The 27,811-nt window shown below is 47.1% G+C and overlaps 1 protein-coding gene across 4 annotated transcripts; it reads left to right on the forward strand.

Annotated features, from left to right (window-relative positions):
* Positions 1–13,101: 13,101 nt before the first annotated feature.
* On the forward strand, positions 13,102–25,570 carry CHGB (chromogranin B). 4 transcript variants are annotated; one of them, XM_030490737.1, is made up of 6 exons: positions 14,082–14,303; positions 14,555–14,651; positions 18,594–18,637; positions 19,942–20,035; positions 21,750–23,518; positions 25,159–25,570. In XM_030490737.1, the coding sequence occupies exons 2-6, from the start codon at positions 14,603–14,605 to the stop codon at positions 25,240–25,242; spliced, it is 2,040 nt and encodes a 679-aa protein (XP_030346597.1). In that variant the 5' UTR covers positions 14,082–14,303; positions 14,555–14,602; the 3' UTR covers positions 25,243–25,570. The 4 variants fall into 4 exon arrangements, with proteins under 4 accessions (XP_030346600.1, XP_030346597.1, XP_030346599.1 ...); XM_030490739.1 differs by having other exon boundaries at positions 21,750–23,506; XM_030490740.1 differs by lacking the exons at positions 14,082–14,303; positions 14,555–14,651 and adding an exon at positions 13,102–13,362.
* The last annotated feature ends 2,241 nt before the right edge of the window (positions 25,571–27,811 follow it).

Consider the following 27,811-nt stretch of genomic DNA (forward strand, 5'->3'; position numbering starts at 1 on the left):
GGCTCATGTTCAGCCACCGTCAATCAGCACCCCCAGGTCCTTTCCTGTTGGGCAGCAGAAATGAGGCAATCTTAGTTTGGAACATGCATATCCAGGCAGCTAATCTGGGGTCCTGCCGTGGGGGGATCATGCTGCTTCTTGCACTCTGGGCTCTTGTGGCTGCACAGAAACTGCCTTTAACATCCTGGTTTTCTTATTAGAAATCTCTGATGCGGCAAGAAAAGGGATAAGAGGACTTATTACTCTTCAACCCTTTAGGAAATGAGATAGAAGCAACGACAAAACAGAGAATAGGCGGCTGCGGAAGGAGCATGAAGACAGATAGCGGCAGAGGAGAGCATGAAACTTTGATTTTAAAAAGCAATGTAGGCAGAACAGCCTGGATGCAGCTGAAAAATTTGGATTATGACTCACATCTACAAATCTTGGCTGGCATCTCACAGAGGACGTGGTAAGCTCTGCGCTACTGAAACATGCCATCTTTTGAGATGTTTGCATCCCTCACGGTCAGGAGCGCCTGTGGTTCTTCTGTGCACTGCTCACTTTCAGGTTCAACATCCAGCTCATGCCAATAAACCTGCCAAAAATAGATGTGTGTCTCAGGCTGAGACAGAAGGAAGGGCAAAGGCTGAGCCCCTTGGAATAAACATCTCAGGTAATAAACTTGACACAGGTCTTGTCTCATGGAGACGTATTTTTTTCTTAATTGTATTTGTTTTCTTTGGAGTACGAGTCTGATTCCTGTGTCCACGCTGTTCTGCACAGTAGGTGGTTGAGAGGGTAAGTTTTGAGGAAGGGTAAATTACCTTCAAGGAAAGTGGGGAGGGGATAAGTTTCAGCACTTGTTTAGGTGGGTGATAATCTGGCATCCTGGGATGTGGTTTGGAACGAGTTGGCCAAGGTGGTTCTCTTTGTGTGGTTGGAAATGCTACTACAAAGCACTCCTAGGGTCACTGTCTTCACAGACAGGGCCCCCACACTTATTGCAGAACAAAGGAGAAGAAACTTGTGTCCTTTGTGAGTAAAACCAGAAATTATGTGCTTGGGGCGCATTCCTGGAAAACAAGTGAAAATTCATGAAGCTTGAAATTCCCTCTTGGGATGGGATATCCAGGATATCCAAATTCAGATATTTGTAGCAGTTGCATCTAGAAAGGTCTTGCACTCTGGTTATTTTTCACTCCTTCTGAAGTCAAAGACGTGAATCAACTCATGCTTATATTCCAAAGGCTCAATACTTTTGAAGTGACTTAAATCTCCCTCTGCCCTATCCCTGCATATGGGAGAGGATGAACACTCCCATGCAAATGCTCCTGCCCTTAGATATGTCCCAATGTTCATATCCCATCTTTGCTGCTGCAGTGACCCCTGGTACACTGCCTGGGTATCAGTTACTATGTGGAATATCTGCCTTCTCTTGTCATGTTGCTATTCCCTGAATTTCAAGAACTTTCAGCCCTGTTGTGTTTTGGGTGGGTTTTTTTTTTTTTTTGCCTTCCATGACTGGAAGAAGCCACAGAAGCATGGTCACAGGCTTGTTACTTTCGATCCAACTCTGCTTAGGTGTCATCAGAAGGACTGAAACAGTGGCTTGGAAGTATGGCCATCCATGAGTAAGTAGATGATGGCTCCTTCCAGGTAAAGAAACAGGGTTTTCTGGATGTTTAAGTACCAAGAGTGGTACAAGGCTGTTGTAGAAATGTCCCACATTCTGTACAGTTCTCTCCAGCCTGTGCAATAACCTCAGGGAAACCGTGTTTCTGAGAGGTGAAGCACTTTCCTCTGCCTGGCTTGCACTTGGCTTAGCTTTGATGCTTCTGTGGTTTCAGCACTTGATGACGCGCAGACCATTGTCTTTCAGAACCCCTTTGCTGTTGGTTTCTCCATTCGCTTTGTTTGCTTCTGTGATCCATCCCATCATTTCATTTTTTTTCTCCACTGCATTATTTAAGGCAGGAAATAACCTGTTTCCCTGGAGGCAAGGAACCAGGCAATGCTGGACCTCTTTGTACCCAAACACGCTCCACCACCATGAGCTCAGTAGGCAGCTGGGCTGCTTTGGTTCAGCTTTCAAAAGCAGACTTAGCTGTAACCACTGAACATTTAGCTGCCAGGCAGAAGACCTGCTGTGTGCATGCTCTGGGCAAGATAGCTTGCAAGTTGGCCTTTCGTGCAGTGGGAAATATCCCTCTGAGCTGTTGTTTTTCTCTTGCTCTATCCCAGGTACGATGTGCTGCTCAGCAGGGCTGGCTGCGTGATCCTAGGGCACAGTGATCCCAGGCACCCTCCTGCCCTCCGCTTTCTGCCCACTTTAAGAGCTGTCGGAGGAAGTTTTCCCAGCTTTCCTTAAATCATGCTGCTGCAGCTCTGGCAGTTGGCAGAGAAGGAGAGCAGGGACTCCTGATCGCTGTTACAAAGGTTGAACACGTGCAAGGCACATTTATTTCCTTCCTGGTTGCAGTGGCCTCAAGTAGTGAAGGTGTCCCCTCTTCAGCCCTTGTTCCTTCCACCCACCTCCCCTCTGTCTCCTGGTGTGATCCCCTGCAGCTGCACACCCTGCTGCACACCCTGCACACCATCCCAGAGCTGTTGGCAGGAAGCTGTGCCTGAGCTTTGGTCTTCCTTTGTCCCCTCTGTTCGTCTCCCTGTGCTCTCTAGTAGAACGTGGAGGCTGCTTTTGCAAAGGCATTTGGTGTCTTTCATTGTAGAACAAATCCAGGCATTTTTCTTCCTTCTGCTTGTTCAAGAAAGTGTCCCGGCTCACAGCAGAGGAGCAGCGCTCCAAGCCTGGGTTAGGACAACACCTAAAACCCACAACACCTTTCAGGGCAGTGGGTATACAAGATTCCACAAGATCTTCCAGTGAAACGTGCAAGTGAAGTATAATATGGAGAATAACATCAGCGAGTATGACAAGCAAAACTGATCCATTATTGCCAAGTAGGAGGAACACATGGTGAGGACTTGACAGCCAGTGCCCAAGAGGTTTCCCTGCTGTTCGGCCCAGATCCAGAGCCCACGGTGACTCAGGCTGCAGCAGGCACACAGCCCCCCAGCCGCCTGGGATGCCTTGGGACTCATCTTCAGGCTAAGCCTGGCAGGCAGCGAGTGCTGCCTCTCTATTCCCAAAAGAACCCTACAGAAATGCCTGATACAAACTATTTTGTCATCCTTGATAAATCCTCCTGCTATTAAGTCATTCTGCACTCTCCTCGGCTGGGAGCTCCTCCAGGACGTTTGGTATTGATGGCCTCACCAGTGCCTACTCCAACAGCATTTTGATTTCCCTCCCACACAGCTGCTAGTGGGAGGCACTGATTCATGCCGATGACCTGCCCCATCCCAGAGCTGAAAGGCAGCCAAGGAGAGAGCTGAGCTCCTGCGACAGGCAGGTGCTGGAGCAGATCCTCAGCAGCTCCCAGCCTGCAAATGGAGCTGGGGTCATTTACACTAGCAGAGGATCTTTCCCCAGGAGTCTGAGGTGTTTTGCTATGTGTGGATACATCATAGAATCACAAAATGGTTTGGGTTGGAAATGACCTTAAGATCATCTAGTTCCAACACCCTGCTGTGGGCAGGGACACCTCCCACTAGGCATGTCACCCAAGGCTCGGTCCAACCATAAGGTTGCTAAAATCAGTGTACAAGAGGCAGTATACATCCTATAGAAATGTCTCAATTTCATTATTGAGTGTAGGTGATTTTGTGTGGGGCATATGTTTCCCCACAACACAAAAGTTCATTTTAAAAATACCCTGTTCTGTAGGCTTTCCCTAATGACTATTTTTCCCCACACATCTACTAGCCAATGACATATGCCAGCATTTCTTCCTTAAAAGTAAAAACTGGCACATAGCACACAGAGCATGAAATAATAAGATGTGATTAAGACAGTAGCTGAAGCTAAACAAAGCCAGAAAACTCATAGCTGAAAGGTCAAACCTTTATTTAAATTGCCTTTGCAATGACCTATTTATTTGCAGGTGCTGTGAATTAAGAGGGAAAGTCTTGTAATGAAAGGACATCTGGCATGGAAAATCTCACCTCAGTTGAAGCTGAACAAAGTTCCACTCACCGCAGAAGGTAGGTTTCTTGTACTGCGAAATGTCAGTCAACCTCAGGGCAGGTAACCCTATCCAGCATTACCTGTAATGACTGCATGTGTGGGCAAGATGCAGTACCTGGGCTAGGAATGCTGCTAAATGGGTGCTAAAATTGGCACCTCTCACCAGGGAAACGGGATGATTCTGTGATTAAAGACACCAATGTGGGGATAGGGGAGATGAGTGGTGTGCCCTGCAACGTATTTTCAGTGTGACCTTCACAAATTGGTTTGTTCTTAGTTTCCAGCAGGTTGTTCTGGGTATCTTGAGAGCTTTGGAGAAAGAATGAGAGGACAGGGCATTTACACCCACTTTTTGTCTAACAGTAACTTCCCCAAAAAGGCTGCAGTTAGAGGTTGAAATAAAATGGGCTTGTGTCTATGGTCCAGGTCCCCTTGTTTCAGAAGTGACTCAGCATGTGCTCTGTGAGGCTTGCTTGTCTTCGTGTCCTGGTCCCCTCATCCTCCCTGGGTCTTGGTGATCCCTGAGGAAGCATCACTGCTCTGAGCGTGGGCTGGGAACCAAGAGAGTCAGGACATAGCCGAAGGCAGCTGTGGGATAACTGCCTATGTGTTCCCAAAGCACTTCTTCCCCCTACGGGATGGCTGGATCTATAAGGTAGCTGCTTTTTTTCGTATTTTGGGGTGGCTTTTTTGTCATCTGAGTACTCACTTTGGTAAGGAAAGGTTGGTCTTAGTTTCGAGACATGTTTGGTGCTGGAAGCAGAAAGAGGTTGAGTACCATGTGGAGTGATGAGAAACATGTCGACAAGTCCCATGTCCCTGTTTTTGTCTCTGTGACCGTTAATGCTGGTCATCTGGTGTTCAAGAATAAACCTGTTGCACGTGAATTACTGAAGAAAACAAAATCTTCTGGGATGAGGAAACACAGACTGTGGCTAAAGACTATTTTGGAGGCTGGGGAAATAGTTCCAGAGGCAGCAGTGAATCAGGCTCAAAATGCAGTGGTGGTCTGGACAAGGTTCAGACTGATTTCTGGGCTCTTTCCTCCTGTTCCTGCTACCGTGGGGTGCCTCTGTGGTGCTAGTGCTTGTTGAGAGGAGCTGGCAACAGCACCAGCCTGCCATGAGGAGAAGGAAATTAAGCCAGTTAAGCACAGATGCTTCTTGTTCAGTGTTTGAGTGCAGCAGGCAACCTCAGCAGCCCTGGTCCCTAGTTGTCCTCAGAGCTACTCAGTTTGGGTGTGACAGTCACCCATACACACTGCCCAGCCAGCACTTGGTGCTCCTAGCCTTGAACTGAAGTGTCCCATTAGCTTTGTTCTCAGTGAAAGTTTGCCACATTTGACCCATTTGAGCTGAAATATCCTCCCTTAGGTGGCCACCCAGTGTGGGTCTGCATGGAGCAGGAGCCATTTGCGAGCTGTCTCTTCCCAAAGCTAGGGCTTTTGACACTTAGGCTCAGTTCACCTCACGTGAGAGCTGGCGAAGCCAGCCACTGTGGCTTGCTCTTCCCCAGGTCCAGGGTAGCAGAGTTTCTTTCAGGGTCACTTTTTCTGCTTTTCCCACCTACATCACCTCACTACTCCCAGGGTTACAACTGGGTGTTGGGCCTTTCATCAGGGCTTGCACCAGCACGTATCGTTTTCCTCCCAGATTGTTTAAAATGATTCCTGCTTAGCCTTTCAAACATCACAGGGAGTGGCTGGATGGAGTCACCCCCAAGGGCCTTCTGTCTTGAGTGTGGTCAGCACCAGCTGCCAGCAGAAAGGCTGAGGAAGCCCTGGGGTGTTACAAATCCAGAGAGCTTGTGCCAAAGAGAATGTCCTGCACGTGCTTTTTCAAGAGACAGACCTGAGGACAAGGTAGTGTGGCATCAAAGGTGCTGAGGACCCCAAGGAGAGCTGGTATCACCCCATTCCCATGGGGTCCTGGCTTCCAGCTGGTCAAGGTCTGGAGAGGGAAGCTGTGGCAGGCTCCTACATTACTACCCCTGGATAACAAGTCACAGCTCTTGGCATCTGCTGGTTTCCACCTTGTGAGGACATTTAATCTTGAAAGAGCTTTTTTCTATATTCCCTGGCAGGCTGTGTGCTGGCTCCGCATCCCTGGCAAGGGGCCTGCAGCACATTGTGAGGGTTTTTGGCTGGAAAGCTACAGAGACAGGCGCGTGTGATGGGGTTTTGAACGTCAGCAAAGATGCCCATTGCTCTCTGCCTGATCCTTTCTGTAGGCTGCCAGGTGCCAGCTGCAGTGAAACTCTTGCAGGAGGTGCTGCTGCTTCTTGAAAATTGATGCTTTTCCAGAGAGCCCAACAGGAACCCAGTACTCAATCTCTGGCAGCCACAAAGCCATAAACTTCTCATCAAGACCAGCTGGATGGATGGGATGGTGAATGAGTGCCAGGCAGCGTGGAAGTGAATTTCTGCCAGACCGTGCTCTTCTCTCTGAGCAGGGAGAGATCTTTGGAGAAGGGACAGAGTGGTGGCCCTGGTGCGGAGCCATGGAATCCCTGTGTATCATCTGTGCTTGTAGCTTTGGTATGCCAGTGCTGCCTGGCTTGTTTGTACAGAGGTGGCAAAGCCAGAAGGTTTGTGACCGTGTTTGAAGGGAAGGACCTAGATTAATGTTACTGGCAGATGGATAGAGACCCAAATGAATGCCTCCCTGAGGGACCAGCTCATGTCCATCCTGTTGGCTGGTCAGCACTTGCACAGCTCCAGACTTCACCATGCCCAACCAAAATGGTGGGAACAAGAGAGAGGGAGGTGGGGACAGGGCAGGGTGGAGTAGGTGGATGGCTGGGCTGGGATGCAGGAGCAGGCTGGGGTCCCTGGGGAGAAAGGGGATACAGTCAAAATCATTGAATTCATGTGTCATTAGTTCTGCCTATTGCAGAATAACTCTTCCACTCTGAAAAGATTCTCATTATTCTTGAGAGGGACTTTCTTGGTTATTGCAGGGTTGGAGGGAAGGCATTTGAAAGCCTTCATGTTCGGGGAGCCAAACTCTGGGGTCTCCTGCAAGGAGAAGCGGTTACTGCCACTTGGCTTGCAGAGCCGCTGTCTGTTGGGCTTTTTCCCACTGATCATTCTCACTCCCAGCTGCTTATTCCTACTGATATTACTTATCATGGTGGCTGCTTTTTCAGTCCCAGGGCGGATGATTGCTCTACTGGCTGGTGTGCTGCAGTGGCAGGGAGGGTGGTTTATAGAATCACAGAATGGTTTGGGTTGGAAAGGACCTCAAAGCTCATCCAGTTCCAACCCCCTGCCATGGGCAGGAACACCTTCCACTAGAGCAGGTTGCTCCAAGCCCTGTCCAACCTGGCCTTGAACACTGCCAGGGATGGGGCATGTTTTGCAAAACATCAGATCGGCGCTGACATATGGTGCCTCTGATTCCCTGCCTCACTGTCTGAGTTATCCCATGTTCCTGGAATGGGGGAGATGAGGCTGGAAAAAACTCAGGAGCAGAAGGATGGTGGTGTCCAGTGAACAGGGGTTTGTGTGTGAGGAAGTCAACATCCCTGACAGGCCATAACTTTTCCATATGGCATTTTGCAGAGGAATTATAACTATCATTTGCCTCTGGAAAATTGTTCCTACATCACAAATATAGGTAGTTATTGTCTTACCCAGGAACAAATGCCTGAAAACTTAGGTATCTACAACAAAGCCTAAAATGACAGGCCAGGGATGTACTCTCTGGTCCTGGCTCTCAGCTGGTATCATTTGAATGTAGTCTCTGAAGTCAGTGGAACTAGACAAATTTACACTGATGGAGTAAGTAATATCTGCCAGATATTTTCAATTCCCAAGGCTGCCTTTAAACTTAAGCCCCTTAAGCCTTTTTTATAAGCACACAGCATTTCACACAGAGAGCCTGAAAGTCTTAAAATCAGTGTATGCAAAGAAAAAAGGGATTTTCTAGTGGGAAGAGATCTTAGCAAAAACTCCTCTTGCATTTTGGAGGTTTTACTCTCTCTTTCAGGGGGTCCTCTTGCAGCAAGGTTTCTGCTTTTAGTGTCAGTGGCGATTGAAAAGAGATGATTGAAAATTCCTTTGGCGATTTCTTTTGCTGTGTGAGTACCAGTGGCATGAAATAGATCTCTCAGCACTGTGCCTTCAGTGTGGAATTATGTGTAAGGGCATAATGGGATTTTTTTTTCAGTACTTGTGTCATTCAGCAGTAAAAGGTTTCCTTTGAAATCGTTATGGTCTGTTGCAGAAACCTATGTATTTTTATCTTACAAAATTGAAATTTGCCTCTGAAATTTCCGTGACACTATCAACCACAGACCAATATTGTTCTTACCAAACAGAACCCTTGCTGAGAGTCAAAGTGCTATAAATATTTAAAGAAATGAATTACTAAGTAAGCCAGACTAGTGCCCCAGTCTGTAAATATTAAATGGAATATACACAGTTGACAAAATGCAGGCAGAAACACTGAATGGGGCCGTTTCATCGCGTAAATGAAATTATTTGCAGTGCAAAGGCAACTGTAAAAGTCGTTTTTGCTTAATGACCAGCAGCACTCAGAATACGAGGGCTTAAGTCAGCGTTTTGCTTGCTGAAAGAAAATTTCCATCCTGTTTTACGGTCTGCTGCACAAGCCTCGGGCTTCTTCACCAGGGAGGTTACCAGCATGGTTAATTGCATACTTAAAACGTTGTGGGGGGCTTGAGCAGGGGTTGTTTTGTGGTTCTAGGGGTTAGGGGGTCTGGGTGTGTAGCTCCACTGTGCCAAGGCTGGAGTGTGAGATGCTCCATAGCTCTCAGGCTGCTCTCTGGGCATCAGCTGCCTGGAAGCTCCAGTCCTGCAGTGATGCTGAGCATCTGAAAGCGGGGCCAAGGAGGCATGCTGGCAGCTTTTGGGGGCTGCTCTTTGAACAGGACGTGTGTCTGGTGAAGAAGGTGTAGTGGTGCTGTTACTTCTCCTCCTTGAGCAAGAGGAGGTGTCTGGGACTGCAGAGGTCGCTCCTGTTGTCAGCAAGGCAATTTCATTACAGCCAAAGCTAGGAGAGGATTTAGTCATGGCCAAATTCATAAAGCCATGAGTAATCATGTAAGGGTTTCCTGAGCTCCTGTGGATCCAAAGCTCCATTTTAGCTTGATAGCCAGTTCATCTGGAGTGGCAGGTTTTGGCTGGGACTCCAGCACATCATTTTCTGACAGCAGATCAGGAATTTATACCAAGATGAGAAATGACAGCACAGAGAAGATGAAGAGACTTGTGACTAAAAATCCCAGCAAAGCAACAGTATTAGGCAAATTCCACCTTTCTCTTGTAGGAAGGCAGGAAACACTGTTTCACATCAATGTCATCTTTCCTATGAGTGCCATACCAGTGTAATTTCAAGAGCTAAGTTGCATATACTGCCTGGAGCAAGCAAGGTCAGTGAGTTGCTGTCAGGGGAGGACCTAGGAAGTGGCACTGCTTTTTGGTGGTGATCATGCTGACAGTGCAGTTCCCAATGTCTGCTTTTTATTTATGTATTTATTTTTGTATCACGGCATAGTCTAGTTCTCTCCCACCTGAGCTGAAGAACACTGAGACAGAGGAATGTCTGGGGAGGGAGGGGAGACAGGTGTGTATGCGAGTGGCATATATGAGGATCATCATGTGGAAAACCTGGGATGTCAGGGAAATGGTTGTGTTTAGACTTGGTCTTCCCTCTCTCGCCTTTGTTTTAGGTTTGGCTTAATTTTAGGAGGTTTTTACAGCTTCTGTAGCCTGTGAGTCTATCCAGAGGCCCTGAAGATTTGTGTTAGCTGGCTTAGAGCTTTTACCAGAAGACCACAGCGGTGTCTGTGCATGTATTTTTAATATTCCTTAACAATTATGACATGTTTTATAGGTATATTTTAAACCTTTTTTCAGTTTGGCCATATAACATTTGACCTTATTCCTGTGGTATAGATGTATCACCGAAGAGCTGGAGCTAGAAGGATCCTGCATGGAAGAGGGTTACAAGTAAGTGAAATCTTCTTAGTTTTTTTTAATTAAAGAAGAGTTAGACAATTCAAGAAGAGTCAGCCTGAACTTTTAAGGTTCTCTTGGTTCCGAAGGAGAAATATCCTGCAGATTCTTTAGATTTTCTTTCAAGAAAGTCTCTGAGACTAAAGACTGGCAGTTTCTAGCAGTTGTTTCTGTACTGCCTAAGAGCAACGTGGCATCAACAAAACTCCACTGTGTGAGGTACTCTGTAAGTATAGTAAGGAAAATAAGATAGTTGCCCAGACTACAGAAATGACACATCTGTACCATGCTGGGTCTCTTCACAGCTCCTCTGTCTCTCAACTGGAGCTCAATCTGCTGGGCAGTTCACTGATACCATGCGCTAAGGCCACAGGCAGTGACAGACATGTTTAATTTTCAAGGGGAAAATTACCCAAAATATTTCAATGAGGCAAAAGATGTGCATTTTAGATTTAAATGGCTATCATGTAAATACAGAATTAGGTGGATTTATACCTTGGTGTATTCAGGTGATTTGTATCTTGTGGACTCAGTTCTGCTATGAGGGTGCACTTTTTATCACTGTTGGGTTTTGGATGTCAGGCTAAGCTGAAAGGTGCAGGCTGAACACCCATTACAAGTAACTAACTGTACCATCCTGATCTGCCCAAGCACAGGCTGCTACAAGGTGTGTTTAGAAGCACTATGGCTTATCTAATAGCAGTATCATTTCATCTCCCATGGATTCAACTCAAGCAGACACTGTTCCTGATACCTCTGTCCCTGTCATTTGTCAGATCCTCCCGTAGCTTGACAAGCAAGCTCCCTTCATCAGCATCACTGCAGGTGCCTGGTACAGGATAAAATAATCTTTGTTCAGTAAGAAGGAGGAGGTCTGACTGTGGTCCTGGCTGCTGCCTCTCAGAGAGGCTTTGGCTGGAGCAGAGCAAAGATTTTGGGGTGTATATGGGTATAGGCTCCTCTTCTGCTTTGCCAGGCCCCCTGTCTGGACACAGTGCAGGTGAGATCCAGCTGAGCACTGGCCTGCTCCCTCTCCGGTGGATGTGTCTGATGGATTTTAACTCCTCATATGAACAAAGAGATGAGCCAGGCATCTCCTCCTGCCTCACTGTAGAGCTACTAAGATGATAATTGAATTCCTGGGGCTTGGTTCAACCATGTGCTGCTCCATCTCTAAGCTACTGTAACAGTTGGTATTAGTGAGCTATGGGTGAATATATATATATAGAGTGGTGTATAACAACAGCAAAGCCTAAGCATCTGTGCAACTCCATTATCCATTATGTTGCAACCAGCACTGCATATGCATGAGACCTCTGAAAGGATTTTTGCTGCCATTAGTGAAGCTGGATAGATGGTGTCCCTTGAGGTGCTGCCTTTTCAGATTTCATTGGTGTTTTATTCAGATCCGTCCCCTTAGCACCTTCTGAATGAGATGAATTTGTTCCTGAAATGGGCTGCAGGATTTTCAATCCGTGAAAACTAATTGGCATCCAAGAATGAAGATAATCCGACTAGCATATCTAATTAGAGGCGAGCAATCCTCATATTGCCCGTGCAGTCTCAATTTAGAAGGAGCTCAGACACAGAAACTCGCTTATCATCCTTTGAAGTTCTAGCTTCTAGCATAAGCCAAACATGTTTGGGGTTTTTTTAAGCATTTGCATTTGAGCGAATCCAGCAGGATAAATGCTATATTCATAGCATGATAGACTGTCACAATATTATGAGGCGTGTACATCACTGCAATCAAAGTTCTGGCACATCTGAGAAGGGAGGTTGGGGTGCACCACTCACAACCCATAGAGTGAAATATGCCACCGCCTGCTGTAATCTTGATTTAATGCAGTCACATCTCTTTCCTAATCCGAGGGGAAGCTTGTGCCAGCTGATATCTGGCTGTGAAAGTCCATGTGAAGTGACATTGTTTTGAAAACACAGGCTGACTTAATTAACTGTGGGCAAGGTCCTTGGATTTCCTCTGTCTTCTCTCTCTGGTTTCCCAGCGCTGGAAAGAAAAGTCTGTGGGATCATGTTTAGAAATCCTACCCTTGGGTGCTGAAGATGGAATTAGATATATTCCATCCAGTTCTGTCCCAGCTCCTGTCACAGACTTCCTGCAAAGCTTGCAAATCTTTGTAACCTCTATTCTGATCAAATCTGAAGGTGTTAACATATGCTTCCATGTAGACCCTGATATAAATGATAGCAAAACATGCCCTGGCAGTGCTTTCACGTCTTCTCTTATCAACGGCAAATACAGGACTTCTTGATTCTTTGGGATCAGCCCACACAGTGCTGAGGTAAGGGAGCGTTTCAGAGAAATCCTACAAGTCAAATATAAATAAACCAACTGGTACCGAGAAAACAGCCCTGAATCACAGAATGGTTTGGGTGGGAAGGGACCTTAAAGCTCATCCAGTTCCACCCCCCTGCCATGAGCCGGGACACCTTCCACTTTGCTCCACTTCCAGGTTGCTCCAGGCCCCTCTGTCCAACCTGGCCTTGAACACTGCCAGGGATGGGGCAGCCACAGCTTCTCTTGCAGTGCCTCACCGCACTGCTGCAGTGCAAGGGATGGATTAGAAGCCACGTGAGGCAGGGGTGTGGGACTGCTTAATCTGAGCTGTCTGTTCAGCAGCAAGAAGGCTTCTGTAGTGGTGGTTGTACCGATTACAAACAGGACTTGTGCGGTACAGGTACTTATTATGAATACCTCATAGATACTAAAATAACTGGCTATTTTCATTCAGCATCTTTGTATCACTTGCCCCTTTTGACTGTCATGTCCAAGTTAAGTACAGCCAAGCAAATGCTGGAGTAGAGCAGTTACACAGGGATAACCAGAGAGTGCTATTTATATGCCTGGGGAAGCAGAGAATGCTTAAAAGGCAAATATTTCACCTAAAATTCTTTCTCATGATCAAATGAGGAGACTGAGGCCAGGCCAAATGCTCACACAGACAGGAGAGGACATGGGGGCCTTGGAGACATTGAAATCCTTCGTAGTTTTGGATCAGGCTCTTGACTTCTCACGGTCAAGGCTGGTGACTTCCAAAGAAGCATCTGCCTGTGGAGGCGGGGCTTGTATAGGTGGGAGCAGCATGCAGGAGGGGGAGGCTGAGGAAGGAGAGAAGACCCTGGAGTATGGATTTGCTTTTCATGGTGGCCAGGTAACAGGGGGTTCTGTTGCTTTGCAGAAACTGTAATCTGAATGCAAGGTGGACAAGGTACCTGGCTTTGCCTCCTGGAGGTAAAACAAGCTTCAAACGGAGCTGAACTTCCTGGCTTCCTTCATGGACAGATGGAGCTGCATGTGAGTTTTATTGGAGTCTTGTGTCCTGTTTATATGTTTAAAGGCTGTCTGCTTATAGCAGCCTGGCATTGTTCATACACAATAGTCAGTGCACAGAATGATAATAGAGATAACTGCCATTTAGATGTATAGATCCATTGTCCTCCATGAACACTGGCAATTAGAGGGCCACCTGCTTAGTGCTGAGAACAAACAAAAAAGAACAGCTGAAAAATACATGTAATTTGGAGATGGCCCTCTAAGAGTTAATGAAGGGAAAAGCAAAACAAGTCCTAGTCTTACAATGTCTTTGCCTGGCTCTGAAGGGAGCTTGGGGGGAGCATTCAGACTAGCTCTGTGGATTGCTCATCATAGCCTGTTATTTGTGCTTTACAGTCCATCACCGACTAATTGGGACAGTGGGGCTGTCTTAAGAAAATTATGCAAAACTCGATGTCTGTAGGTTTGCTCTGGCTCCCCAGAGCATCATCACAGTAAATACAAGGTTTGCCTGTGGAGATGGATGCTGAGAGCAATGATTTCCCTGGTAAAGCTCTGGAGGAACCCTGAGTGTCATTCACACACCAGATGACATAAGTACAGGGATCACTTTCCAGTCATTCTCTCGTTCGAGGTTTGCTGTGTGAAGGGGGGAATGGACACACAATGATTTGAATGGAAGGGATAAAAACCTTGCAGGAAAAAAAGGACTGCTGCAGCATTTGAAAAGGCAGCGGTGATTTCTTGTGAGAGCTGTTCCAGAGGGCTGGATTACCGCACCTCCTCCCTGTAGGCAGAGGCTCAGCATCCTCTGACGGCGGGAAAGACCTGAGGACGATCCCGCATCCTCCGAGCTGGAGAAAGGGGCAGGGAACCCCGCGCTTCTCCTTTTCATAGGGGATGGCTGGGGGGTGTACAGGGCTATTAGGAGCACTGGGCGTGGGGCAGGAGGAGGATAGCTGGTAGGTAGTTGCAAAGGAGGGGAGCACGAGCTCGGCTTCCCCAGCCTGGGAGAAACTCCCTCGGGGCCGGGTGGCAGGGATGGCGAAGGGATGGCGAAGGGATGGAGAGGGGATGGAGGCGGGATGGGGAGGGGGCGGCCCGCGGTGGGGGGGTGTCGGTGTCGGCGCCGCCCCCGGGGGCTCGCAGTGACGCAGGCTCCCGGCGGCGCCCCCCGCCCGTCTCCTCCGCCCCCTCTGCCCCCTTTAAATAGCGCCGAGCGGAGCCGAGCGGAGCCGAACGGAGCGGAGCAGAGCGGAGCATGGGGCCGCTTGCGCTGCTCGGCCTTCTGGGCGCCGCCGCCCTGGCAGGTGAGCGGGACCCGAGGGGCGGGCGGCGGCCGAGCCCCCGCCGCGGCCGGTCGGTGGCCGCGGGGCGGTGGGGAGGGGACGGGCGGGTTTGGCCTCTGGAGAGCGCTGGAGCGGAGGGGTGACGCCACGCGTGGGGCATGACGTCATGCCCGGCCCGCCCTGCGTCACCCCGGGGTCGCCCCTCGGTACGCGGCAGGGTTGAGAGAGGGCCGGGGGGCGGCGGGTCCGCGGGGCTGCCCGGAGCCGTGTCCGGGCTGGTCCCGCACCCCCCGCTGCTGGGCGCTGCTCCCCGGTTATCCCTGGAAGTGTTCACACAGCGCGTATGTGAAGCCCGCAGTGACATGGGTTAGTGGTGGTCTTGGCGGTGCGGGGGTAATGGTTGGACTCTATGATCTTAAAGGTCTTTTCCAACCCAGTTGATTCCATGATTCTATAATCTATTACCCCCCCAGTACAGTTTCTTTCCACAAAGGCTAATAGGTGTAAATTCCATTCAAGTGGTGCTGCTAGATATTTGCCACCTTGTTCTTAATACTGAGGGATGACTGTAAAGTAGCAGCTCTGCAGCTTTAACTAACATAACATTATTTTCTTGGCATGCGGCGCTAAATACTAAATCCACCCTGTGAAATGAAGATTAAACACAATAGGATGAGGTGGTGGCTGGGCTTTATAGCTTTATATGTGTGCCACATCATTTCTTGAAAGAATCAGTGTTGTTCTAGGCTGGGTAATTCAACTTTATGTGTATTAGAGGTCTCCACATGGAAATGCTTCTGGACTTGTACTTTGTAATGAAGTTGGCATCCTTCAGGTACCTTTGTTGTAGTGAGAAGGCAGGGTGGAAGGTGAGTGAGAGACCCCAGCTCAGAGAAGATCACCGGACTTATTCCATAGACCCCATGGAAGTTCCTCCCCAAGGAACTTATTCCTTACTAAGTTTTTGGGTTTTTTTCCTGTTTATGCCGTTAAAACAGATCAGGTACCTCTTTACATCCTTGCTTTAAAATGTCAGACAGAATCAATCAACTGAGGGACTTTGTTTGAGGCTGGGAATCGGTGAAACATTAACTTCAAGAACTTTCTAGTGCTCCTTCTGCAGATCAATATGCCAAAGTTCCTGTGATCTTCCCTAGGAAAGGTTCTTGCTGACATTTTGATGAGCGATGGCACTGCACTGAGTCATCAGCATTAAAGGAACAAAGCCATGCGGGGATTTCATCAGGGACCCGCCAAAAGATGTGTCCCAGTGTTGGAGACACAAGCAAAAGCCACGTGAATTTGTCCTGAATTTCTCATCCTTTTTTTGTGATCTTCATCAGCTCTCAGCACTTGTGCAAAATCAAACAATCTGATCGTAACTGCCTGGGCAGATCTGGCTCAGGAGGGGGATGCAGACCCAGGGCTTGGCTTTGCTGTGTGGGTCTGTGTGCGGGCAGAGGGAGATTTTCCATCTTGGTGCCTGCTCTGGCTGTGTTTCTGCTGTGAAACCCTGTAGCTGTACGTCTGCTGTGCTCCCACAGCCCGGTGGGAGGGTGCCCGGTGCTGTCAGCGGTGCTGGGGTGGTGGCTTCACCCCTCCTGAGCACATGGGGAATGGAAAGGAAGGCAGAGGTGCTGGGCAGCCGTCTCCAGCTGGCACATGGCCCCACGGGAGCTCTTGCCAGCTGGCACAGGCAAGTGCTGCCAGCACTAGTGTAAAGTGGGGCACGCTCGCTCCCCATGGGCTTCCTATCTTGGCTCTGGCAGAGGAGCTGCCTCAATGTATTATTTCAGGCTCTGGGATGGATTGGATACTCATTTTGCTCCTCCGGGCAGGTTAATATGACATATGTTCAATACCATTTGCTTCTTCTGACGTTGTTATGACTGCCTATGCTATCATAGCCTAGCCTGTGCCTCCTCTTTGTCTGTGCATGCCAGCTTTCATCATTAACCAAGCACTTGCTTGGTCATTAATCTATCTGTAAACTTCCTTAGAGAGGTGAGAGCTTTGGCATGGCAGGGCAAAGGCAGTGAGTACAACCTGACTTTATACTCCTGCACCACTGACATAGCGCTTGAGATGCAGCCTCAAGTTGGCATCTTTAATAGCATAAGACGTTCACAAGTTTGTTCTGTGCTTTATCACACCAACTGGGTGTAACTCACAGGAGATGCACTGTGGCAGCATCACTAACAGGACAAAATCAGATGTTTGCCTTTCTACATGTCATGATTTCTTATGGGCTGGAGGACCAGAGGAGCCTCATAAAGAAGAGGCAATGAAGTGAGTCATCTCCTCTCCTTACATGTAAGTGATGCCTTTGAGCAGCTCGTGCCATACGAGCAGTGTCTCCAACCCCTTTGGGATTGGGAGAATGTCCTTTTCGTGGTTAACAGTATTTTCTAGTAGAAGGAACTTTGCTGCCAGCCTCCTGCCTCCGCGTGTACGTACATCCTTATCCTCAGATGGAGGATGCAGGCTGGTTGGGCTGCAGCAGCGTCAGCACTGTGCAGCGTGGTAGTTATTTGCATACCAGGTTAGTAAATAAAGTAACCTAAAGCCTGGCTCAGTCAGCACTGAACGCAAGAGATGGGGAGAGGGTTGGCTCTGTGTAGCACCATCTCCCCACACACCATCTGGCATTCTGGGGAAATGATGGGGTAGGGATGCAGTGCTATTTTAGGGGAATCCCGTCTGTGCTAGTCTTGTGTGGGTTCCCTTCTCTGAGCGCAGTTGTATACGCAGAGAAGAGACGGGGTCTGGAGAAGCACCTTCCTACGAATGTGTTTGTGGGAGCAAAAATAGAGGGCAGCGGAAATACCAAGAGAGTTATTATTGTGTTGTGTTCAGTTATTACACGCAGAGTCAGTGCTCAAGGGGATGTCTGCTTCCCCTGCAGGCACAGAAGAGAATAAAAGGGTTTGTTGCTGTCAATAGTACAAGGCTACACGCTCCTGCCTGCTTCGCAGGAAGCTTCCTTGGGGCAATGTTAGTTTTCCTGGCCACTGTAAGGTAGACTGACCCCCTTCCTCTCCATAACCTGCTCTGTGCTCACCTGATACAGAAGAACTCTCATTGTCCCAACCAAGCAGCATTGCAGAGAGGGTGATAGATGCATTTAAGACTTTCCTGACTTGTGCAAGAACTTCAGAGCTGCACCTCAACTGTACATTTGTGTGCTGGGATTATATACCATGCAGTAAGTCTATGAAGCCACAATACAATGAGCCTTTCCTCTACATACTGGTGTGTGGCTGGCAGACTTGCTTAACTTCACTTCTGCAAATCTCAAGGTAGATGAGACTTGACATGGTTCTTGAATAATGCAGCCAAGCTCATTAACCAGCTGGAGACATATTGCAGCAGTGATGGCAAAACAAAGCAGCATGGAGGCTTCATTTGTGACAGCTTCCTTCTGTAAGCAAATATGTTGGACCAAGTAGAACTGATGCAAGGAGGTGTTAATACCCTGCGTGTCCTCAGGACATTTGAGACAGGTTGTGCTGCTTCCTTCCAGAGCAGTGTTTTCCACTGGGATTTGATTTTTGTTATTGCTTGGGGTGATAATGGACCACTTGGTGAATGGAATTTCTCCTGTCCCTTCTGGCTCTGTCCTTCCCTTCAGGAGCCACCTCCCATTCAAGTGAGACAGGATTTCTCCAGTAGGACTGGGACAGCAGTCACTCTAAAGCCTTGAATGGGGAAGGGGGGGACGACACCCAGAGCCCCTTGTAGAAGCCAAAAGGTGTGAACAGGCCTTGCTTGTTTCCTGGTTTTTCACCACCAAACAGGTGCAACTATATGAAGATCTAACTTGCAATGAAGCTCTGGTCTTGGAATTTGAGCATTGTTTTCTATTTCTTGGTGTATAGTCTTTTTGTGGATAATTTGAGGACTCCTGTCAGTGATGCTTGTTGCTAGGATTAATGAGTCTGTAATAATTTGTTTTTCTTCTAGGTGTCAGTGCAGTTCCAGTGGAAAAAGACCATGTTGAAGAAATGGTGAGTAGCTGGATGTGAAAGCAAATTTCAGAAAGAAATCAGCCACATGTTCTCTATGTTTTGTCTTTAAACTCTCAGGGTAATGCTTTTTTTCCCTAAGGGTAAACTCTTAAGAGATCATTGGTGATGTGGAGCTCAGAGTCCCTTTAGCTGTCAGAAGATGCCTGCATGCACTTGTGCATTTGATGAAAATGGAAGCTGGCTTCTTGTGTCAGTGTGGTATTCTGCATTGTACAGCTGCTCCCAAAATGATCTGAAATAATATTTGATAGTACATTTTATTGAACTGCAAAAAGTGAGATGGCAACTGTGAAGAAAGATTAAATATCTACAGTTACCAACTGTGTAATGGACTTTGTAATGCAGTCCTCCCTTCTGCTTTGGAAAGAGATTCTTAACCTCTTTGATTAACGAAGTGCCATTAGCTGCTCTCAAACCCTGTAACCTGACATCAGGCCCTCTCAACTGGTTGATAGTGTAATAATTTAGGTTAGTAAATTCCTGGTAATAACTGAAAACAATTAAAGCACAAATGAACGGCTGCGTAAATGTTTTATCGTGTCCTCCGATCCAGGCACTCAGATTGTCAGCCTGAGGCTCTTGTACCGCTGACGATCTGAGGCCTCGCTCACAACCAGCAGCTTCAACGCTTGAAAAATCATGTGTGAATTCGTACTGAAGAGCTACTCTGGTAGCACTTAGGACTAGAGGTGGTTGTGTGGCTTTCCTAAAGCAATTGAGTTGCTCTGTTTCCAGAAGACTACCCAGTTAAATGTTAAGCACTGAAGAGGCAGGGCTTGCAGCAACACACATGGAAAAGTGTGGAATGTGTCACAGTGGGTATAAAGGTGGGTTTAGTTTATTGATAATCCAGGCAGTACTTCTGGTAACACCTTTGCAGCATCCTCATTTGGACAGATCCTACAGGATGATCCTCATCTCTTGAATGTGTGTTGTGTTGGTTATTTTGTTTGTAGGGTGCTGTTACCTCATGTTGTTTGACTCTCCTTTGTGCTGAACAGGGTTTTAATATTTAAAAGCATATAAAAGATGACCGTTACCTATGCAAAGAAAAGGGGACATAAAAAGAGCTAATGACTATCCTCCTTTTACTGGTATGGGAGTGAGGAGCAAAGCACTTGTTGCCCAAATGCAAGTTGTGGTAGAGCTGGGGATTACTCAAAACTCATAAATGTTAGTTAGTCTGAACTCTAATCCTGACGTAGCTTTCCTCACTAACTGCATGAGAAGTAGGATTTCCATTTCTGCTATGAGCATTTTTTCTCCTATTTTGTTTCTTCCAGGTAACACGGTGCATAGTGGAAGTTCTTTCTAATGCTCTCTCTAAGCCAAATGCACCACCAATTAATCCTGAGTGCAAAGAAATCCTGAAGAAGAGTAAGTACAACATTACCTGAACTTCTGAAAGGAATTTGGTAGATGGGTTCTGTCTCACGTTGCAGCTGCTGAACTGTTATTTCAGCCTGTGTGAAACTGGTGCCTTGAAATTTCACTGTCAGAATGCTCATTTCCTTCTGTTTAGTCTGTCTTGCTCACAGAGCAAACAGCCTGGCCTGGTAACTGTCAGGGATTCTGGGATAACACATGTGGCTCTCTACTTAAGCCACCTGGAGAGCCTGAGACAAGCTCTTTAGGCAGCCTGAGAGGTTTGGACCAGCTTTGGACCACCACATGCTGAATGCATCCCAGAGTAGGAACTGCCTTCAAATAACCACCACTTAAATCAACAAGGCTCCTGTGCCTGGTGGCAGCTGAATCGATGCCCAGCTCAGGAGAGGGGAGTATTTTGCTCAGCCTGGAAACGATTTGTGGTACTGATTCCAGAGGTCTGCAGATGTGTGCTGAAAGCTCCCTGTGGATCCCTGTGGAAGTGCTCATTTCAGATGAGCTCATTCCTGCAGCATGCTGCTTAGCTGCCTCAATGTCAGGTGTAAGCCCATTTGCATGCTTGATCACTGTCTGTAGTGAAGTGTGGTTGAGTTTGGCACTGCCAAACTGCACAACACACACGTCTTTCTCCTCTGCCCAGTTACATTTATTTGATTACAGAACAATAAAAGGCTCTTGAACTTACCTGCCAGCAGGAAGCAATCATGAAACCCATCTGACTCCTCTTCGTTCATAGGGGGAATAATGCATGGCCCTAATCCAGTCATCAGAAGAGAGTGGGTTTGGGGCTTTAGGCTTTATTTGCCCTCAGCCTCAAATTTCTAGGAGATGCTGAATGCCATCAGGCATCAAGCTTTGTTTATGACCTTGTTGGTTGCAGGGGAAAAAAAAAGTACATCTGCCATGTTTTAGAAAATAAAAAACCACTTTTGGAAAGAGAAAGGTAAGGACCATATTTTTGCCATTCTAATTCACTACCAAGGATACCAGGTGATGGGAAGCTTCTCAGAAATAATGAGTTATTTTTAAACCTGTGCAGCTATTGTCTGAAAAGCTGTAGGACTCATGAGCTATTTCTGATGTTACTGGGGCACAAGGGAAGCAGAAATATCTTCACAGAAATACACCGTTCCTGTTGTGGTCAGTGTCAGACTGACCACATTTAGCATGTTGGAAATAGTGGAAGGAGCATCATTTCATTATATAAAACTATTGTGAAGTAACTATTTTTATTCAGCCAATTTAGAACTTAGAAAATTTGCTAAAAGCCCCAGATATTTTTGAGTAGCTTGAAATAGGTGGTTGTCTTCTTTGTGAATAAGCGTATGTGATGGATAAGACCTGGCATTCCGAGAACCCAACAAGCTCCAGATCCCATTGATTTTTTTTAAACGGGAATGAGAATGAATTTAATTCAATACTAAAAATGTGATCACAAACAAAGAAAAAAGCCAGAGAGGAAAAATTATTCTGGAAATTTCAGTGGAACTTAAAAACACGTAATTAAATGAAAAATAGTTAATGCTTGTCCAGGCAAACATACCAAATGTTAGAAAATGGCTAATTTTAAAAGCAAAATTAAAACATTGATTCTGTCCAGATCTTCTTGTTACTTTGGGAAGACAGTTACCTATTTAAACTGAATTAAACCTGCTTCAGTGGAGAGTTGGATTACTGCATTATGCTGCTTTTGTTGTTGTAGGTGGTAGAAATGACAGAGAGAGAAGTGAAAACAAACAACTCGAAGTGAGGCATTTGAAAGACCCAGCAGAGGTTGAAAAACATCAAACTGGGAGCGTGGAGAAAGAGCAGTCTCAGATAGAAGAGGAGTCTAAAATGTACATGAAAGGAAGTGATGAGGAGAAACTTGCTCACGAAGAAAGTAAAAGCAAGGAAGAGGAGGATGAACACCACGCACCTATGCATACAGAAGAAAAGAAAAGCTACCAGGGAATCAGAAGAGAGCAGGAGAAGAGCTACGTCAGTGAAGAAGACAGCAAAGAGAGCAAGAGTCGTGATGAAGAGGCAGAGCATGCTGCTCTCAACAGGAAGCCCCACTCTGGAGGCACAAGCACAGAGGAGCTCCCTGATGGGAACGATCAGCGCCCCATGGGCCACTGGCACTCGGAGGAGGGAATGAAGAGCCCTTACAAAAGAATTCATGAAGGTGAAGAGGGAGAGGCAGAGGAAGAAAGGAGTGAAAAATACTACCATGAGTCTAAGGTACGTGGTTTCGCCCATCAGCAAGAGCATGAAGAATCTGATGAAAGTGAAGAAACAGAGGAGGAAAAGCAACCCTACAAACCCAAACGTTATCAAGGGAAGCACAGAACGGGTGACGCCTCCGAAGAAAAGAGGGGCCATGGTGGTGGGAAGGAGGACCTGCATGAAGAATCAAACATAGAGGCAGCCCATCTCTGGGACAAAAGGAACCACCATCAAAAACACCATGAAGAGTCTGAGCAGCAGCATGAGGAGAAGAGTGGTTATCAGGGGAGGCATGGGTCTGAAGAGGTGGAGGAGAAGAGCCATGCAGAGCGGGGCACTGAGGAATACAGAGAAAGGTGGCAGCAGAGCAAAGAGAGCAGTGAAGAAGAGAACAAGAAGCATCACCACAGTGAAGAAAGTAATGAGAAATGGCACAAGGAGAGGAGACACCGTGATGAATCACATGAGGCCAGGAGGCACCATCCTGAGGAAAGGACGTATCTTGGGGATGGAAGTGAGGAAGAGCTGGACAGGTACCTCAGCGGTGGCAGCAAGGAGAGGCAGCATCGTGCTGGAGGGAGATACAGCTTGTGGGACAATGAAGAGGAAGGGTCACAGAAAGCGTATGCTCGAGAGCGCAAAGGGCAGGCCAGAAAACACTACAGCTCTGAGGACAGTGTAGAGCAGCAGCGCTACCCTGGCAACAGTGAGGAGGAGGAGGAAGTAGAAAAGAAGCATCACAGCAGTGATGAGATGGAAAATGAAGAGGAGAACATGGAGGAGGGAAGATACGCAGAGATGGAAGAGTACAGAAGCCGTCTCCCTGCAGAGAATAAGAGAACCACGGCATCCTATGGCTCTTTCTACCCACTGCTGTGGTGGAAGAGCCAGCATTTTGAGAAGAGAGACAGCACAGGAGAGCAGCTTCTGGAGGGCAAAGAGGAAGGCAGGCCCACCCTGGACAAGAAGAGTCTTTTCCCTGAATATAATGACTATGACTGGTGGGAGAAAAAGCAAATCCTAAGTGCTCTGAACCACGGGCGCAGCGAGAAGAGAAATTTTGGCAAGATGAACAGGTACGATATGAAAAGGCAGTACAACAAGATGGATCAACTCGCACAACTCCTGAGTTACAGGAAGAAATCGGCTGAATTCCCAGAGTTGTACAGTTCTGGGGAAGACATGAAAAAACGTCACATCATCAGGAATGACAGAAGAAGTCTGAGCCAGAGGCCTCTGACAGAAGAGGAGGTACGTGTTCAGGTGTGTCCCTGGAAGGCCAGGGGATGCTGACTTCACATGCACATTTCTAAATCCGTTCCCAGGGCAGCTGGTAAACTGTGCTTATTGAAACACAAACACGATTTAAGTCACACTGAGAGGTCTTAAATGATACAAAAATCTGCTTTCTTTGAACAAATTCAGTAGAACTACCCCAGGGCACAGTTCATAAAATAAAGACAATGTGCGTCCTCGTTAGCTTCTGTCTGCTCCAAGACAATGAAGAGAAAGGAGGTTTTCTTCCTCTTTGGGCCCTCTAGAGTCTTGCAGACTAATAAAACAACAAGGAGCAGGAGGTGATTAACAAGCACCACTTGGTCTGTCAGGTTGTTTAAATTGAGTGAAAAGTGAGTTGGGCATTGAGTGAAATGCAGCTGTCCATTGACTTCTGCTGTAAGTGCAGAGCAGAACCTGGCTTGCACTTGTAACCCTGATTCGTGCATGTAGTTCCCGTGGATGTGAATCCTTTTCTTGTTGAACTTCCTGTTCTGCTTTGACATCCAGGAAAACTGAGTCTCACCCATCAGCTAGCTGTGCATCCTGCGTGTCACTGTATCTATTGCACAGAGCCGGGCTGGGAGCAGTGGAGGTTTAATCCGCATTTATATAGAGGTTAAACAGTGTTAGCGAATTATCGTAATAAACAAGAACTGGCTGCATGTATTCCCTACTCCCTCCAGCATCCGTTAATGTGGAGGTTTCCTCTTGTTGCACATTGTGCTTGCTGTATGCCGTAAGCCTGAACCACTGTGATCACAAGGTTGCAGCCTCCTAAGGGACCTTCACCTGGACGACAAGAGACTGCTGCAGGGAGCAGCAACTGTGAGATAGGTGGTGGTCACTACTAGATAATCATAGAATCATAGAATGGTTTGGGTTGGAAGGGACCTTAAAGCTCATCCAGTTCCAACCCCTGCCATGGGCAGGGACACCTTCCACTAGAGCAGGTTGCTCCAAGCCCCTGTGTCCAACCTGGCCTTGAACACTGCCAGGGATGGGGCAGCCACAGCTGCTCTGGGCACCCTGTGCCAGTGTCTCACCACCCTCCTAATATCTAATTTAAGTCTCCCCTCTGTCAGTTTAAATCCATTCCCCCTTGTCCTGTCGCTACATGTCCTTGTAAGAAGTCCCTTTCCATGTTTCTTGTCGGCCCCTTCAGGCACTGGAAGCTGCTCTGAGGTCTCCCCTGAGCCTTCTCTTCTCCAGGCTGAACAAGCCCAGCCCTCTCAGCCTGTTTCCATAGCAGAGGTGCTCCAGCCCTCTGATCGTTTTGTGGCCTCCTCTGGACTGGCTTGAGTAGGTCCATGTCCCTCTTGTTCAGGGGCCCCAGAGCTAATAATGGTGCTTTAAAGCTAAAAAGATCAAGCTCTAATTAGGCCAGGTCTCAGAATGAGCATTTTGATATTTTCCCCAGCCCTAATTTGGTTAAAAGCAGGAAATGGCACAAATCCCTACAGAACGTGCTGCACTGCTGTTAACACCTCTCGCCCCAGCAGCCTGCCCAGGGACCAGCGAGCAGCCAGAGATGTCTGCCTCAGAAACAGTCTCTGTCTCTCAGTTTCATGGAACAAAACATTTGCCAATGTTATTTGATGTGTGAAATGCTCTTTATGTTTCCCCAGGAAAAAGAACTGGAAAACCTGGCCGCTATGGATTTGGAGCTGCAGAAAATAGCTGAGAAGTTTAATGACAACAGGAGAGGCTGAAGATGAGCTGCTTGGCATTCCAGAGCTCGGTGTAGCTGCACACACAATACCTGTATTTTGTGGTAAATTCACTGCCACTGGATTGTTGTTTGCCCTAAAGACAGGAAATACTATTTACTGTCCACTATAGTGTAGTGATTTATACAGCTGAAAATGTCTTTGATTTGCTGTTATGCTATTGAGATTTGAATAGCATGAATTTTAGTATTCTAACCTTTCATGCAAGGCAGATATTTTTAATATGCTTGTGAAAATGATTGTGTTGGTGTTCTTCAGAGATATATTTGTCTGAGTTTGAAATAATAAAAACCATTGATCTTGGACCAAACTTTCTCCTTGCTTATTTGATTGATTGGGTTATTTCAAAGTAAGCTGTATCGGATTGCGTACAGAACATTAACTTGTGGTTCACCAATGCTTTTTAGAAGTTACAAGGAGCCCGTCTGTGCCTTTTATTTACCTGTTAGCAGCAGCACAAGAGGTAAGAAGGAACACCAATTAATTTGCTACATCCTGTGAATTACTTAGTTTTGGAAATTAGTCATTAAAGCAGCAAAGAGGCTGTTTATTTGGAAAGCACGTGGTGCTTCAGAATCAATGCATTACATAGTGGTTTTGCCACTTACTCAGACTGAGTAGTACCATTAATTTAATCACCTACTGAATATGCTTTGCTAATGATGTGTTCTTTCTGCCTGCTGCTGGCAAGCAGGTCGTGGTGAGCAGCACTGCAGAGTTTCTGTGCAGCACCAGAGCAGGGCTGACCGTGCACAAGGTGAGTTTCTCAGCGGGCAGGATGGGCTCTGTGTAATCACTGGTAGGATGCCTTACATGAGTAAGTGGTGTGTGGAAGGAACCTCTTAGTAATCTATGGAGCTGTGTGAACAATGAAGCAGTAAAATAAATGATCCCATAATTAGTTTCAATTACTGCAAGTATCTGGGGTTCGATTTAATTAAACTTACCCAAATGTGGTTTTTACAGACTTTCTGCTGTGACTGTCTTCAGTTGCTTGTATGGCTTTAAAATGACAGATGGTAGATTTACATTAGACATTATGAAGAAATTCTTCCCTGTGAGGGTGCTGAGGCGCTGGCACAGGTTGCCCAGAGAAGCTGTGGCTGCCCCATCCCTGGCAGTGTTCAAGGCCAGGTTGGACACAGGGGCTTGGAGCAACCTGCTCTAGTGGAAGGTGTCCCTGCCTGTGGCCGGGGGTTGGAACTGGATGAGCTTTAAGGTCCCTTCCACCCCAAACCATTCTGTGATTCTGTGCTTGTGTAACACTGCACACAGGAGGGAGGTGCTGTACCAAGAACTCAGCTGAGTCACGTTATCAGTAAACGTGCAGTGTCCATCATCCCAGCTTAACCCTTCTGATCCATCTGCTCATTTAAACACAAACACCCTCTCCAGTTAACTGTAAGGCAATACAAAGTGAAAGGAGTAAGATGCTGATCCTTGAACTGTGTGAGCATGTCTACGCCAGGGACTTTAGTACGACCACTCAGATGTTTTATCTTGCTTGGTTAAGGTATGTGAAGACTGAATCCTGGCTCAAAGGAGATAACAAAGAATTTTCACTTCAGTAGGACCATGGTTTCACCAGACTTTTCCAGCAACAGTAAGGAGAGTTAGGAAGTGTCCCAGCTGGGGACACTTTTTTCCCTCCCCCAGCTGGTATGAGCAAAAGCATGTCCATGAGTATGTAAACACCTAGAAGCAAATAGGTTTAGCTGAAGAACTGAAAACTTTCTGAATTGTTCAAGTCTGTAACTTCTTTCAAAAGCTCAGTTTATGCAAATACACACTCATGAATCAGCAGTGTTTTGCTTAAACACGTCCCTGGAAAGACTTGAAAACCAAGTATCATTCGGTGGTTCCAAGAGCTTTGTGACAGCCCTTTTACCTGTCGTCTGTCCCTGCTCCGCTTGCGTTGCTCTGCGGGGCTGACGCCACCAGCACCAAGAGCCGAGCAGCTGTTTTGACTGCGCTGCCTGTTCCATTTTTACCCACACATTTGCATTCCCTGCTCAACACTTTTTGATGGGTAACATGAGAGGGTTGGGTTTTTTTGACAGCCCTTCAATATGGTTTACATTAATTTGCATTATTTAAAGGCAAAATGCATGCTTTTGGGATTGAAGCTAGGTGGTACGATTTAAGACAAGGATCGGTGTATTGAGGTGCATAACCTTGTTCCAGGAAATCAAATGAAGCACAGATGGTGGTTTTGGCTTCTGAAAAAGTGTTGTCTTGCTTCTGGCTTGTGCACCCCTGGCTAGAGGTAAATTTGATGTGTAGTTTTAGTAAAGCACAGGACTAGAAAGTTCAGCAACTGCTCATTTCTTCTAACCTGCTATTTTCAGCCAGTTTGCATAGTGAAGGCAGTTGTGTGTTTGCTCTGTGAGAGAAAAGACAGCTGCCAAGTCCCTTTACATGCAGCGATCCCTTTGCCAGGCCAAGCCAGGCCCTGCCAGGCATTCCCAGTGTGTTACCAGAGCAGAGGCTTGAGCTTCCAGTGCCATGGAGCTGGGACCCTGTCGGCTGCTGCAGGAAGGCTGAGGCTCCC

Source organism: Strigops habroptila, chromosome 6 (assembly GCF_004027225.2).
Source record: "Strigops habroptila isolate Jane chromosome 6, bStrHab1.2.pri, whole genome shotgun sequence".
Taxonomy (NCBI): Eukaryota; Metazoa; Chordata; class Aves; order Psittaciformes; family Psittacidae; genus Strigops; species Strigops habroptila.

Excerpts from the sequence above, each read along its gene's own strand:
- CHGB (XM_030490737.1), top strand. The coding sequence starts at position 14,603 with ATGGGGCCGCTTGCGCTGCTCGGCCTTCTGGGCGCCGCCGCCCTGGCA. Across the intron at positions 18,638-19,941 it reads AAGACCATGTTGAAGAAATG|GTAACACGGTGCATAGTGGA; the intron begins GTGAGTAGCTGG and ends TGTTTCTTCCAG. Across the intron at positions 23,519-25,158 it reads AAGAGGAGGTACGTGTTCAG|GAAAAAGAACTGGAAAACCT; the intron begins GTGTGTCCCTGG and ends ATGTTTCCCCAG.